The sequence below is a fragment of the Oryza brachyantha genome, chromosome 11 (genome assembly GCF_000231095.2).
Source record: "Oryza brachyantha chromosome 11, ObraRS2, whole genome shotgun sequence".
In the NCBI taxonomy this organism is placed as follows: domain Eukaryota; kingdom Viridiplantae; phylum Streptophyta; class Magnoliopsida; order Poales; family Poaceae; genus Oryza; species Oryza brachyantha.
This window is the reverse complement of record NC_023173.2, coordinates 14,097,160-14,113,690: the sequence shown is the minus strand read 5'-3', so window position 1 is coordinate 14,113,690 and position 16,531 is coordinate 14,097,160. Positions and strand designations below refer to the sequence as shown.

General features: G+C 40.6%; 2 protein-coding genes and 1 pseudogene across 2 annotated transcripts; 1 reads left to right on the top strand and 2 right to left on the bottom strand.

Moving 5' to 3' along the window:
- Positions 1-1,132: 1,132 nt before the first annotated feature.
- LOC102703632 lies at positions 1,133-2,360 on the bottom strand. Its single transcript, XM_040528560.1, has 2 exons — positions 1,232-2,360; positions 1,133-1,137 (listed from the first exon to the last, which is right to left on the bottom strand). The coding sequence occupies exons 1-2, from the start codon at positions 2,358-2,360 to the stop codon at positions 1,133-1,135; spliced, it is 1,134 nt and encodes a 377-aa protein (XP_040384494.1).
- A 2,063-nt stretch (positions 2,361-4,423) lies between these two features.
- LOC121055808 (non-specific lipid-transfer protein C6-like) lies at positions 4,424-5,487 on the top strand. The gene is made up of 2 exons (XM_040529099.1): positions 4,424-4,853; positions 4,946-5,487. The coding sequence occupies exons 1-2, from the start codon at positions 4,529-4,531 to the stop codon at positions 5,197-5,199; spliced, it is 579 nt and encodes a 192-aa protein (XP_040385033.1). The 5' UTR covers positions 4,424-4,528; the 3' UTR covers positions 5,200-5,487.
- A 3,736-nt stretch (positions 5,488-9,223) lies between these two features.
- On the bottom strand, positions 9,224-12,347 carry LOC102703352 (annotated as a pseudogene).
- Positions 12,348-16,531: the final 4,184 nt, after the last annotated feature.

Genomic DNA, 16,531 nt, shown 5'->3' with positions numbered 1-16,531 from the left:
TGTAAGGATGGCAAGGGTCTAATTGTAAATTTTGCCGTGCCGCTCGGAACTTTTATAATTTAACACCGTAATTTAATACATATATGTATAATGTATTAAATTGTTTAATGAATAGTACTACTTGGCTCAATAGTCACAATCCATCTCTTCGATCTAGGAGATCAAAGGTCGAATCCTTGTTAGAGCATTCCTATTTTTGCTAGGGAGAGAAAATATGATCTTGCAGGGATTCGACCTCCGATCTCCTAGTCACAAGCGAGGGATGATAACCACCGACCTAAGAGAGTACTTGCAACTAAACAATTACATGAGTTATTATGTATAAAATCGCAGGTCAATCAAAAAATTTCCGGTTTAATCATAAAATTCCCAGACCGCACGATGAAATTTCATTTAGGCCCCTAAATGTAAATTTCGCTTTGCGCCGTTTTCGGCCGTCCCTTGCGACCGAGTGGCTGTTTGCCACGTCACCTTTCCGCCCTCCTAAAGGGTGGCAGGAGGTTAGTTTTGTGATTTTTGAAATATAAAATTAAATTAGTAAATCATTAAATAAATAAAATTCAAAAATTCCGGTCTCTGGAGGGGACATCTTTCGTTGTTATGCATGGCCTTAATCTAAATAGTCATGAAAAAAATAGAAATATATATATATATATATATATGGTAGATTAGTTTGTGCTATATAACATACAAGATCAAATTTGTTTAAATGTACAACTTGCATCAAAAAATAAATATGACTTTAAACATATATGTAATAACTAGAGTTTAATTTTATAACTTATGTTTATCGAATTTGATGTTTCTGAAGTGATATATAACATATTAATCTATATTGTCAATTTTTTTATTTTTTCAGTAAAAATTTGAGTGACATGAAAAACGAGATTGATCCCTCCTAGGATTAGAATTCATTTCCAGTAAAAAAAAATTGCAGATACTCTGGTTCACGGTAGCGCAGAAAATATGGACCTGAACTTACATCTATGGCTGTTGATCCCAAAAACTTTCAACCAAACATTCTAAATGGCTGCGATGGAGCTTATCATATCACTCATTTTTAGTACTTATTGCTTAAACTGAACACTGAAACTCAGAACATACAAAACTGACCTACTCATGTCTTGAATTGTTAAGCTGAAATCACTCCAACTAAACATCCGCTCCAAAAAGCTAACAGCGGCACCACGTACATTGTAAATTTGTAATGGATCAATCGAAGTTTTCATACCGCGAGGAGTGTAGAAGCTCGTGTAGGGGAAGACAGTGTGGATGTCGTCCCGACTGTACACCTTCTTGCCTCGTCGAGAGCTCAGCTCAACGGTGAAGATGGCGCCACCTATCTCGGCGAGAACGACGCGGACGCCGTCGGCGAAGATCAGGTTTGGCGTGGTGCGGTGGTGGTCATCAGGTCTGCGGAGCACCGCGAGCAGCGGCTCCAGGTTGATGCCCCGGAGTGGCGACCATGCCATGGCCCCGTCGGCGCCGGCCTCTCGGGACCAGAGGTAGAGCATGGACTGCCGCGCGAAGGCGAACCTCGGCCCGCCGCCGTGAGTTTTCAAGAGGAGGCCGTTGTCCGGCCATCTCCGGTGGGCGACCGGCGAGTCGAACACCGCCAGCGGCTGGCGGCCGCCCATGTCGCACTCCAGGATTCTGGCGCTCCGGACGCAGAGGAAGTAGAGCGCGTTGCCCACCCAGACGCCGGGCTTGCCCATGCGAACCGCGTCGGCGGGGTCAGCGCTCCCGTGCTTGATCTTGCTGCCCCAGGCGCCAGTCTCCGACGAGTAGATGGTGGCGGTGGTGTAGAAGTACCTGGTGTTGGACGCGACCGCGACGAGGAAGGGGACGCCGTGGCAGTCGCGGTGGTCGCAGCGGTCGGCGGCGCAGAACACCGACCCGCACCAGTTGAAGTTGTCGACGAAGTCGGGGAATTCGAGCCTCCACCGGCGCCCGGTCATGGGGTCCCAGACGACGAGCTCGTGCTCGGACACCGCCTCGGCATCGTGCGAGAGCGTGGTGGTGAAGAGGACGAGGCCGTGGCGGGCGTCGAGCGCGTACCAGTCGCGGTGGTGGGGATTTGGCAGGCGGAAGGACGAGGTTGGGGCGAAGCAGGCGACGTCGGGTTCGTCCCCAAACTGGTTGAAGAGGAAGCCGAGCAGGGGAGGCGTCCGGTGGAAGTCGCGGTAGGAGCGGAGGAAGACGGGGTCCGAGGAGAGGAGCCGCCGCCATGACTTGCAGACGAGGGAGCAGCGGACGAGGAGCGCGGGGTCGTCGGGAGGGAGGCGGAGGAGGATCTCGCGGATGACGTCGTCGTTCAGCTCCGGCGGCGAACAGCGGTGGCGCTTCGCCGGTGGAGTCATGGTGTGTTGCGGTTGCGGGGGGCCCAGCCGCGAGCGAGATGGGGAATGGGGACGAAAGGGGCGTCACCAAATTTGAGGGGATGCCTCCAGGCTCATTGCCATGTGGGGCCCACGTAGGACTGAAGATTTGTATTCGATACAGCTGGTATCTTTTTCATCCAACTCAACAGACATATACCGGGGCAAGGGGGTGCTCGTATAAGTCGATCGTCGATCCAGTTGTGGCGCTCCTGGTGGAGGTGACTTCAAGAATGACAATACAACACAATTGCCTCGTCATTTACCGGAGCATTCTCTCGGTATCTCGGGTATTTAAAGTTTAGTCTTTTATCACATAAGATATTTGAATACTTATTATAAAGAGTAAACGTTGATTTTAATAAAACTCATTCATAACCTTGGACTAATTCGCGAGACAAATCTAATAAGCCTAATTAATCCATGATTAGCCTATGTGATGCTACAGTAAACATTTGGTAATTATGAATTAATTAGGCTCGCAAAATTCATCTCGTGGATTAGCTCTCATTTACGAAATTAGTTTTTTCATTAGTCTATGTTTAATACATTAAATTAGTATCTAAACATCTGATGTGACATGGGGCTAAAAAGTTTAGCCTCATATAAACAACCCCTTAATTCCTTGATTAGGCTGCGTAAATTCCCAAAAATTTTTGGAAGAGAGGTCACATCGACGCGTACGATCACACATTTAAAGTATTAAACATAGTTTAATTACAAAACAAATTTCAGATTCCGCATAGAAACCGCGAAACGAATCTTTTCAGTCTAATTAATTTGTCATTAGCACATGTTGGTTACTATAGCACTTATGGCTAATCATGTACTAATTAGGCTTAAAAGATTCGTCTCACGATTTCCCCCATAACTGTGTAGTTAGTTTTAATATTTTATTTAGGTGTATAAAGATTCGATGTGATGTTTTTGAAACTAAACATGGTCTTAGTGCTAAACATGTTGTTAGATGATTTTCTCGATGTTAGCATGTTCATGTTTATTACCATATCAGGATCACCATTCTTTGTGAATGTGGCTAATGTGTAAGCTCATATTGTTAAAAGACGTGCTTATATTTTCCCCTAAAAAAAGACGTGCTTATATTTAACACTATCACTAGATCATTCAACTATATACATGTTATGTTTTGTATCTTATTTTTCTTGATTAAAATATACCAATTCATGACCAAATTTCCAACACCCAGCTCCAAGAAAAAAAATGATTTATATATGGACCAATTGCATAATCTGTTAAATAGTTGAATCCATGAGAGAGAAGTGATCCCACCGGTTGTCAGAGTGGTTCAAACCGAAATGCATTATGCATCAACACATAAGTAAATATTCTGAACCTTTTTGTCAGCACACAACACCTAGATATATATAGCTTGCAAGATCAATATTGCAGCAGAATCAAGCAACATGCACTACAATAGACAGGAAGAAATCAAGTCACCTGAAATGGCTGTGGTGTCTGCAGCTACCTGTTGTGCACTAACGACGGAGCCCGGAGGATTGAATAATTGACAGACCTGTTGAACTGAAGCTCCATGGCGTGCTTGGATGGGAAATGCACCTAGAAATATCTGATGAGAAAAGAGAACCGACTGGTGTGTTCATGTGAGAAAGCCCTAGATTGCTTTTTTTTTTATAGGAGGAAGTCGACCGGGAGTAGTATATACGTTTGATATGGACTCTGATGATTTTAGCGTTTAACAGACTCCACACCTTAACAAGGATAAAGAATATCCTACGGCTTTAAATAGGGCCAGAGTAGGATTATTTAATTCATTTATGTATTTGGCTTATGTAAAAAAAGTTCGCATTTGAGTTAATTTCATATGGACTCTAAAGGTGTAACAATATCATACGATACAGAGCTAATCCTGCCGCGCTACGGGGCGAGGACGACGTGTACCGATGAAAATCAAATTTGCCGGAGTGGAGGTGAACTGAGCCTGAACCAAATCAGACGACATATTTTTATGCGCCAAGAGACGCTGGACGGCACACGAGCGTGGAGGCCTGGATGCATACTATATGCCGCCCCTGGCCCTGACTGCTATATATACATACGTTGAGTCGTTGAGCCCTCTGCTCTTTGACGTGCAGAGAAATTGAAGTGATTGATTGATCGATTCCACCGCCATGGCGGCGCGTTCAAGTTCTCCTCTCCTCCTCGTCCTCGCCGTGCTCGCCGCGGCGGCGGCTGCGGCGGCCGGCGCCGAGTACTGCCGTGACACTCTGAGCGGGCTGCGGACGTGCGAGGACTTCATGTTCCGCGGCGCGCGTGACGCGTCGCCGGCGTGCTGCGCGGCGTACAGCGGCGCGTTCGACGCCGACCCGTTCTGCCTCTGCTACATCGCCAACGGCGTCTACGGCCGCTCCACCGGCTACGACGTCAACGTCACCCACGCCCTCGAGATCCCCGTCAACTGCGGCCTCGTCGCCCCGCCCATCGAGCTCTGCGACAGTAAGTGCACACCTGATAACTACTAGTTCGCCGGCCGCCGCCGCCGCCGGATCAAGTGCCACTCACTCTGCGTTTTTTCTTGGATCCTGCAGTGCAAGGGCTGGTGCTTCCTCCCTACGAGCCCTCGTCGCCCCAGCCTCCGGCGGGCAAGCCGACGGCGCAGTCTCCGGTGGCGGCGCCTTCGCTGCCGCAGGCACCCATGCCGTCGTCCCAGCCGTCGTTCACTTCGCCGCCGCCCATGCCGTCGCCGCTCCCGCCAACCTCACATGGGGCGCCTGGTGCGGCAGTAGGGACCTGTATCGTTGCCTTTGCTGTGACCGTGGCCTTGCTGGCCTTAATCTCTTAGGATCGGAGATGTTACTAATAATAGAGTATTTAAACTAAATTAGAGTGGTAGATTATAGTATGATCAAATTAAGGAGATTTTTTTAATAAATTAGATTGATTGGTTAGGATGATCAAAGAGTTGCAAACATGCATACTATCAGTGGGGTATTAACAGATTGGTTATATATAATTAGGGGCCGACTCTGTTGCCCTTTACTGGCGTAGAATTTAATCAATACCGTTGATCTATTTTTATCGTACGGCTGTGATTAAATTATACTACTAATAATATTGGTGTAATAGAAATTTGAAGGGGTAATGTCGTCCTTTTTATTATGATCTTTATTACAAAAATACAAAATTATAAAATACTGCTAATCAAGTAATCAACAAAGTACAAAAATATCCTTTTTCTACTGGTAGTATAATACTATCAGTAAAATGCACCGGAGAGTTGCCCATATAATTATATCACGTTGAAGAATCTAGTTAAGGTTTTGTTTATGCAAATATGTTACTATTTCCAACTTAATATTCCATTGTATATACAACCATGTTCTTCTTTATACCTTTTAGTGCTTTTCAATCATCCTCCATCAAGTCATTCGTTTTCCAATCTGTTCTCTCTTTTCTTCCTGAAGCATGCATTGCAGTAACGGCAGACCAATGCTCGTATCAGACTACTAGTTTGTTGCTATATTTTTGTTTTCATTATCTCTACTGCTCCCTTTATTTTATACCGTAAAACATTTTGATTATGTTTAGTTTCATCTATTGATAAATAGATATTGTTTGTATATATGTCAAGATTTATTAACATCCATATAGATGAATCTAAAGAATGCTAGAAAATTTTATGCTAAAACAGAGTATTTATCTCCCCACCCCAACAAGTGTCACAAAAACCATCGCCGCTTCCAATACCTATCGTTTATTTTTCTGATGGGCATGTACACTTGTGCAGGCCATCATCAATTATATGAGCATGATGAAATGCATGGGACAAAAATTTTGACTTGTGTTTTGTGTAGGCGACATGTTATATATGTTGAGTTAAGCATAGTGATAATTGATCGTTGAAGTATATATATAAGTGAATCACAACCTTCTCCATCAGTTGTTAGAAAATCATTTAAGTTAGAAAATCTAAGAAAATGCCATTGACAAGCGTCTGATTCTTAGAATTATCATCGACAAGTATGAACTCTGCAAAATATCATTGTACAAATAATTTTGTCCAATAACAATTACTAATTGTATGGCCCTATAATATCACCCGATCCCTTATGTACCCTAAAAATTTATTTCATCTATTATATACTCCTAAGTTTTTATTTGGACCTTTTGCGTTTTCATTCCATTAGTTTACCGTGCATTGGTTGTTAGTTAGTATAGAAATGACTTTATTGTCCTTTGATATATTGCTAAAAGCTAGAAATCTTTGATGTATAAATTTTTTTTCGGTTGTGAAAAATAATAAGGGATAAATTACTAAATATTTATTATGAATTTTAAAAATGAAACATAATTCCATTAAATATTCAAAAATATTTATTGTAAAAAAATCAAGATTTGCATCAACTTTGAAAATTACTTTTCAACAAATATATAGTGAAAAAGATTCATTGTAAATACATATTTAAATTTTTTATTGTCGTTAGGGTTTAGTTAGCATACCTCAGTTAAATGTGGAAATATTAATTCTGCATTTAATGGCACCAGATAGATAGGATCCTAGAGTGCACAAACTGATTTTACTAATTCTTTATTCTTTGTTCATAGTTCTTCAAATCTGATGGCTAAAATAATCTTCATAAGATCGGACTGCTAGTACGGACTCGACCTATCCTTACACACTTTCTATATATTAGATACTTTATAAATTATCTTACCAATTATAGAGTTTTCATAAAAAATATCTTTTCAATTAGAAACAAGGCAAACACTTTCTATATATTAGAGACTTTATATAAAGATAAATATATAGATTTATTAATCATAAAGTTTCTATATATATGCACTGTATATATACATCTAGAATCAAAGTTCAATCACAATATCGTATACCAAGACAATAAAGTTTGTATTCAAAACCATACCGCAGCTGCGCTAATCATAGGATCTATCAAGGCTATAGACCATTATTTTCTATATATCAGAGACTTCGTAATTTAGAAACTATCTTACCATATAGAGTTTCCATATATTAGGAATTACCTTTTCAATTAGGAACAAGTAAACATTTTCTATATATTAAATACTTTATATAAAATTAAATATAATTTCTAATTAGAAAGTTTGTATAAATATGCACAATATCCCATTAGAATCAAATAGAATCACAATGTTGACTTTGTTGGCATGGTAGTACAAGTCCGACATGAAACACTATTATAACACCAATAATGGTTCCAAGGCAAAGATCTTTGTGTTGATCACTACGCGTAGCAGCACCCATCCTCAGATCGATCTAAGACTCTAGACCATTATTTTCGGATATCTTAATGACTAAATCATTAACAATAATATCAGGGATAAATCTCTGATAAATAGCAATAAGTATTTGGAGTTTTAAAAATATTGTGACACCATTTCTTATGTGAACTAATTAAATTTATCTGTCAAATGATGTATCATAAAATAATATATTTTTAGTCATTGAAAAATATGTGCATGTCCTGGTAATAACGAATAGGAAACATAACTAGTGAAAACATCACTGGTAATTTCACATTGTTAAAAACTATGTGATATATTTTTTGAACTGAAAAGAACTCATGATAAATGTTTGTCAGGTACGGTACTATCTATTAATATTTGATTTAAATACCTTTTATGTAATATAAGGATACACAATGAAATTTGTTTTAAACTTATAACAAATTTAGACTTTGAATTACATATTATTTGAGAGTTGCACTATTTTTTTGTTCATTTGATATATACAAACATCAACAAAGTTCTATTTATTATAAGGAGACTGAAAGTTGTGTGGGATGCAACTTATTATAAAGTAGCTTTTATTAAATTTAGTTTTACATTGTTTAAATTTTATGTTAATATATAATAATATAAATAAATTATTTAATTAAAATTATCCTTGCAATGTGTTAATTTGATATTGTAGTGATTATGAAATTAGTATATCAATCTGTAGTTCAATATTTCTAAAATTAGTGTATAAATTTGGCCTTGCAAGTTCTGAACTTACCATCCAAACCTTAAAACTTATAATGACAATGTGTGTCAACCTATAATTAATTATGCAAAACTACGGTATTTACTATTAACGGTTGTTTTGCTACTATTTTTTCAAAGTTTATTTAGATGATCACAGTAACAAATGCTTGATAGTTAGACAACTTCAAATGTTTCGTTTATGTTATTATATTTTAAAGAGTTTAGGATATCTTACTTGCACTAATAAATTGAGCCATCCGTTAGCACGGATAAAATCCTAGGGTGATAGATTTCATGGAACTAACACACATCGATATCATTTCTTGAACCTGGACATTTGTGAATAGCATTTCTTCAATTTTCTTTTGCTTTTAAAATTCAGGAAATATTTAATTAGTGATCCAGCTCATATAAATTGCTAACTAGAAAGGCTGATTTAATATCCTAGTATCCTACAGTACAGTCCTTGCAAGATCGTCTTCTATTGGGCAATTTACTTAAGAGTAAAATAGCATTGCTTCAGAAGTTTGAGGCGTACATTCGAAATGAGATAATTCTCTTGGGTGATTAACTGATTATACATACAGAATTCGTAGTGGGTACTAACTGATATGTTGGCAGTCGCGTCGAACTCAAATTATCGTACTTACTAGGCCCACAAGTCAGTGAGACATCACAGTGGGTACTAACTGATATGTTGGCAGTCGAGTTGAACTCGAATTATCGTACTTAGTGGGCCCATATGGCAGTGAGACAGATACCCCTCAAATAGGTCACTTGAGTAGGTAACATGTGTCCCTTTCGCCCCTTCTCTCTCTGAGTAAGTTTTAGACGGGCAGTAGTCATCTCTAATTTAGCCCAAATGAAACCACTCGTTGGTTAGAACGTAATATATACAACAAATTACCTTTAAAAACATTCTCCAATGCATCAAAATAATTCTAATTACTTATTTGCTATAATTTGTTAGTATATTTTTTATCTCATCTTTTTCTATTCTCTCCACAACCTCAATATTTACGCTTACCCGACGTCTTGCCAATTTGAGATCCTCTACAGTTGACTATAGAGAATCTCGTCATCGATATGTAGGGCTAACGACCTCAGGCCCACATGTCAGTGACGACTTCACCATAAAGTCGACTGCAGAGGATCCAGTTCACGTCTTAACCGTAACAGGCCGAGGGAGCAGGATAGAGCCCTCGGAGCTAAATGACCCCTATCTTGCACAAATCATGTACTTCTGTACTTTGCATTTCCATCTTTCGGCAGCCAAGCCGCGATCTCCTTGCGAAACCTATCCATGGTGGGCGCGGGCAGCACCATGGACACGGCGACCGCGTCCTCGCCGGCAGAATTCCTGCACCTCCTGTAGTTACTGACCAGCGACGACGGCGTCGCTCTCCCGCCGTCGACCCACTCCGCCCACCCGAGGTCCAGACTGTCCTCCCCGAGGCTCGTGACGTCGGACACGAAGTACGTCGCCCGGTCGTACGTCAGCGGAGCCACGCAGTCGCGCAGCGACGCGATGTAGTCGACGGTGGACCGCAGGTGCTCGTCCGTCGTCTCCAGCTTGGCGCCGCGTATCAGCGCGACCGTGCGGCCGAGCCCGGGCGCGCCGCGGCCGCACAGCTCCGCCGGCGGCGGCGTCGACGACGTGGAGCACGAGGGCGTTGCCGTAGTAGCCGTCGGTGACCCGGGCGGCCTTCCGCGGCGCGTTCGCGACGAAGGCGAGCCGCGACCGCTGGCCGGCGGCGTAGCCCAGCGCCACTGTCCGGCATCGCCAAATCACAGCGGTCAGTAGCTCGAAAGCCGTCGTACACGACCTTCTTCTTCGTCGTCGACCAAGATCAGGATGATCACCGTCGTCGTCGCAGCCATCGTCTGGGTCGACGACGATGTGGTCCCGCAGGGCAGAGATATCTTGCGGGCCAAAGATGAAGTACTGGCTCTCCATCTTGACGCCGCCGTTCTTGCCGCCGTCTGCCATTGCCGGCATGTCGCCGCGCTTGAGGATGACACGATCAAGTTTCGCGGAGACGCGCGCGGAGCTAGGCGGGCAGCGAGCCATGAGGAGCTCGCGTTGCCACACTGGATGCACCGCCGGGTCTTGTTTGCCGCTCGCTAGATCGGCCACAGCCTTGATGAACTGGATCATGCCAGCGCCGTCAGCCATGCAGTGGATCATCTGCAAACCGATGGCAAATCCTCCGCACTTGAACCGTGTCACCTGCCAAAGTTATTTAGTTTAATTTTGCTGGAACAAATATGTGCGCATTCGTGCAATGCGTGATTGGAATTTTTTTCTGGACATTAAAAGGGAAAGAAAATTAACTGTAGGATGATTCCTTAATTATCTGCTCCCATTATTGAGGGAATAATGAAGGGCAGATATGGAAATGGATCAAGCTTGAGGGCGCAAATCATGGTTCTATCAGAAATTATGTAAAATTGCTAAAAGCCTTTTGCGAAAAACTTGAAAATGTAACAGTATAGTGTAATTACACACTAACCATGTCAAGTCAATTAACAACTACCCATCGGTTCGTGGAAGATATAAAATTATCTGATTTTTTATAACTATTTAATGATGTGAACGATGAAATTAACCGTTATAAATTTGAAAATCTAATTATGATAAACTTTTATATATAATTTTTAAAAAATATATATCATTTTGCAGTCAAAATATATGCACCTAAAAACTGAGAAATAATCAGCACCTAAAACAAAAGCAACCTATATATTAATAATATCAGAAGGGCATTTATTTGCCTTTTACACCAATGACTCCTATCTGTTTACGTCTAAAGCCTACTAGACAATGGCTGACCCCCATGAGCCTTGCGCGAGGCCCCACAGCAAGTTACACTGATTCTATTTAAATGGGTTCGTTTGACCCACTCTGATTAATGGTTTATCAAACTGTTGGCTCGCTGATCAAACAACTGGTTTTTTATTTATTAATATTATATTGAATTTACATTATTTTTAATATAAAAATATAACAAATTGGTAAAAAAATTATAAATAAATCAGTATATGTATATTACATTGTCGCCACCTAACAAATTTAAATATAGTGTGGTGAGATAATAAATTTATAATATCTTATTATCATAGGTCAAATTAAAATCTGATTTAATTCTACAAAACCGCCACGTGCTCCCTAGCCAGAGATAGTGAGATTGTGTCGGTAAGGGCAAAGCATGGCTTCAACGCGACATATTTAAGTTTATAGATTTAAACGGCATCCGCTCTTAATTTAAAGATCTAGATGTTTAATTTTTAAATTATGGGCATCCACTTTTAAAGTTTAAGATCTAAGTATGTAACTTTTTAAATTTATAGAACTAAATGATATCGGTTCCTAAGTTTAAGCAGCATCCATATATTTTACTCGTTATATTATAGATTTATAGTTACATATGAACGTTTTGCCAAAAAACGTGTTTTGTTTATCTAGGACAGTCTTTCAAATCCTGAAAAGTTGTTATGATTTTCTAAGGCGGTTTTTCAAATCCTATACAGCATGTAAAACTGTACCTGCATGAAGACGATTGGTTTGGCAACGACGACTCGGAGGTCACCGGCGTCACAGAGGAGCTCCTCGACGCATGGGTACGGCGGCAGCAGCGGGTCGCCGAGGTCCCGCAGCCGCACGTCGGCGTCGGCCTCGACGAGCACGACGCCTTCGCCCGTGCAGTCCACCGACAGCTTGCCGCCGGCGGCCTCCCGCAGCCGCCCGGCGACCGGGTAGTAGGGCACCAGGGCCTCCGCCAGGGCCGCCCTGATGGCCGCCGCCGGGTCCTCCGGCGGCGCCGCGCGGCCGCCGCGGCGCCGGAAGAACTCAACCCACGGGTAGTAGTACCGGTTGAGCGCGTAGTCGTCGATGTCGGAGAGGAGCTTGGCGCCGCGCGGCGTCGGCCTCGCCGGAGCCACCAGCTCCGGCTCGCTCCGGTGAGCCGTGAACGATGCGCTAACCATGCCCGGCATGCTCTGCTTTGCTGCGTGCACGATGATTGCGTATCAAGGTTGATGGCATCGGTTATATAGATCGATAGATGTGATCCATCGTGCTAATTTTGTACTAGTATAAATATTTATATTGCTATATATATATATATATATAACTTTTTAGTGTGAAATTTTAATACATTTAGATACTGGAATGTATTAAATTTTTATGCTACAAAATATATCAACTGGACGTATCTTAGGATCCAGCTCTGTTTTTAAGGATGCTAAAACACCTTATATTATATCATATATGAGGCATCAAATGGGAAAAAATAATTAAGTTGAGAATTCTGACGATTAAGTTGAGATTTCTGACCGTGGAAATATGGTTAAGTACCTGTTCTTTCAGGGAAGGTGGCGAACTTTATAAATTAGTTGTTTGATGATTACAGCACATGTTTATATACCATTATCATCAGTTCATCCCCCCAATGGAAAGCTTCTCTCGTCCTTAAGGATGTTAAAACACCTTGCATCATACCTGAGGCGTCAAGTGGGAGTAATTAATTGAGTTGACAATTCTGACCGTGGAAACATGGTTAGCTTTTCTTTGAAGGAAGGTGGCGAACGTATAAATTAGTTGTTTGATTACACCACATGTTTATTAATCATTATCGTCAGTTCATCACCCAATGGAAAGCTTCTCCCGTCCTGCCGATAGACATGCATGGAGGTGGGATCTGCGTTCGGCCGTGGTTAAGTTATCTGGGACGAAAGATATAGTAATAAATTAGTACATGATTAATTAATTATTAATGTAAAAATATTTAAAAATGGATTAATATGATTTTTTAAAAGCAAATTTTTTATAGGAAATTTTCACAAAAAATACATCGTTTAGCGGTTCAGAAAACATGCGCGTGAAAAACGAGCGAATTAGGTTACTAAGAGGTGAAGAAATACTCAGCCTAGTTGCGATGGGCTAGAAACCCTGGTGCTGACCCATTGTATAGAGGATGGAATATGTTCAAAACTTTTCGGATTTAATTTTTTTCTCAACAGGAGTGCTCAAACCCAAACTGGACACATTCACACAGAGGTAAGTACCTTTTCTTTTGTTTTATGATAATATCTGAACACACATTCACACGGATGGGTGGTTACCGCTGATGAGATATCTGAGCTACATCTTGCCATTACCATTATTGGAGAACGGATCGCCCTCCCACCGGTGAGCTGCATCGAGCATGTGAAGCCCATCTTAAATGACGGTGGTGTTGTCCATAGATACATGATCAAATGGTATTATGGAAAGAAAGATTATGGAGAGCCATCGGCTATCCTTGCTCTCAATGAGCTGTGTGACCACCTATACTACCAGGCATTTGTGTTTCCTGATCTATTGACAAGAAGCTTCATTCTAGTACTAATCCATAATCCATTTTGTCAGTTTTCTTTTCGCAAGAGCAGGAGATAATAAGTTGATCTGTTTACCTCACAACACACACTATAGATTGTATATACCATGATGGTATGTTGTATGCGTTGACGGACCTTGGAGAAATTGATGCCTTCAATATCACAGTGTTCATTGTTACAAGGTAATTATGGGACGAAGAGCATGTATATTATTCGACATCCATGGGTTGATCTGCTACAAGTGTGGAGAAACGTTGATATTGCATATCAGCAGGATGTGGATGATTTTTTTTACTGAGGATGGTCCAATGCCCGTGGTTCATACTAAAAGAATACGGGTTTATAAAGTTGACATGGAGGCAAATAAGCTTGTCCAAATACACAGTTTGCCAAACCACGTCTTGTTTCTTAGTCATAATCTATACGTTTATTTTAGGGCTGAAGAATACCCGCAATTGAGGGAAAATCATCTATACTATCACTAACGATCATGAGGAGTTGCTTAGGATAACTAAAACAGGTCCCCACGATGTCAGAGTTTTTGACTTGGAGAATTGCAGAAGGAAGAAAATTGTATCACCTTAGATTTGGTCCAACTGGTCTAGTCCTTGTATAACAACCAACATTGCAAAGATAACCAAGAAACAGGCAATCGGTACTAGTTTATAGTTTTTCTTTCCATTGCACATTAAGATATGCGTGAATTAAATAATACATTGGTGATATACTACATCAAATTAGTATATTGATCAAAACTATCAATCTTTCTTTGAACTTGATAATAGCAAAGTAGTAATATAGTTGTCTCGCCGGCTCGTAGCGACGTGACACTAGTTTATTTGTACAACATCTTGGTCAAGATAGAGATGCTCAAGATACCCCAAGTTTAAGATCAAGTTCAGTTGAGACATCATGAGCGATCTGTTCATGCAGGGGCTGTTGTTGGAGATTGCTGACCTTCGTTGACCAATACGATTCACAGGGAGATTGTCGAGGCGGACGAAATGGAAAGCGAACCTTGGCTATGCATGGTGGTGGGAATACAACTGTCGTACATATTAGTAATCCTCAAAATCTACTCTAAATTTAAGATTGAAAATTTAAATTTTGACTTATAAGCATGAACAGAAGCAAAAGGTTAGGGTGTATACCTAGTAGATTATTTTAACATAACAAAAAATACAAGCACTACATATTAGCAATAAGATTTTATGGCAAAAGGAAAATGACAGTAAACCACACTATATTCTTAATCAATATAATATGTAGCAGTACGGCGATTGTCTGTCATACAAATCACATGCAAGGACAAGTCAAAGAACTAAAACGAACCATCAATGGATCACCAAGCAAGCAAGACTAAGAGTTGTACGTCTAACAATGGACCAATCCGTCAACTCCAAGAATTGTTTGTCTAGAATAGACCATAGGGACTAAACAGGCAAGTCCAAGAATTGTGTCTAACAATGGATCACAGTCAACATGTCAAGCCCCTCCTCTAAAAAATCGGTTAAGCTGCTCCAGCTCTATGTTCTCCTGTGTTGTTAAACATACAGTCAATTGATAGTAATATACCTTATAGGACTAAGGTATGTATTAAAACTAGATTAACTCCAATAGTTCTTAACAAATACTCTCCGTGCAACAAGCTATGCTTCTCGGTATGAATCACACATCACAATGACCCTCCGTACAGCCAACACAATAATATCCATAGTTGTTGTGAGTATGCTAGATTATCTGCATATAGAAAATAATAAAAATGTAAATTTTTAACTATACTACCTTAGCTCGGAATAAGTTTATTTCTAGCCTCTAACAATCATCTCAAAAGAAGTTCATTTATATTTGCTTTCTTATTCTGAAAATTGAGTAGATTTATTCCTTTAATACTCAATACATAATGTATTCATCAACACTTACTCCTTCCATTTTGTATTCTAAACCACTTTGTATTTGTTCTACGTTAAATATATTTAAGTCTGTCAAAATTATAAGAGAACAAATTAATCAAAAAAATTACTATCCATAAACTTGACCAAATTTAAAGAGATTTACTAGACATAAACCATAAACTTGATCAAATATTACTAAGTGGCATATTGTTGATATAGGGTCATCTTACCCCTATTCGCACATGTTAGTTGGGATCGATCGAGTTGTATATGCACATTCTGAAGTGTATATGCATGTTCCGGTGTATATGCACATTCTGAGATATATATGCATCAAAAGTGTATTCGAATGTGTGTTCGTGCGGTAAGCATGTTGTGATGCCTCTAATAGACCATCGTTGTGTATGCATGGTGAACATGCTAGAGTAGTGATTTGAGTAGACGCTTTATTAAATAGGGGCAGTAGCATCTGAGGCAGTATTTGAGAAGGGCCAAGACGAAACTAGTGGCTATGACTCCTGTGGATATTCCTTCATGATACCTGGTGACCCGCACTCAAGTACTGTCAACAGTTTGCAAAGTGATCCCAAGATGCTAAGTAGATTAACTCAATGCCCTTATATCTTATATGTAACCACTCTAGTGCATTCTCGTAATTGTACAAGTGTATTCCTAGGCTATAAAAGACCATACCCCCACCTTGTAAACTCAAGATTAATCAGATAATATACCACGAGAGTACTTGGTTATTTCTACATCTGAGTTCACCTGGGATAGGTGAAGTGTATGAAACGTATATACTCTTATTGCGTATTCACTTGTGTTCGTGATCTCATCTATAATATGAAATGAAGAGAGTATTTTTTTATTAATAAGGTATACTTTTATCTTTTTCTC

Bases quoted from the DNA above. Each gene is read 5' to 3' on its own strand.
- LOC102703632 (XM_040528560.1), bottom strand. From the start codon at position 2,360: ATGACTCCACCGGCGAAGCGCCACCGCTGTTCGCCGCCGGAGCTGAAC.
- LOC121055808 (XM_040529099.1), top strand. From the start codon at position 4,529: ATGGCGGCGCGTTCAAGTTCTCCTCTCCTCCTCGTCCTCGCCGTGCTC. The intron at 4,854-4,945 runs GTAAGTGCACAC...TGGATCCTGCAG, and splicing joins GCCCATCGAGCTCTGCGACA to TGCAAGGGCTGGTGCTTCCT.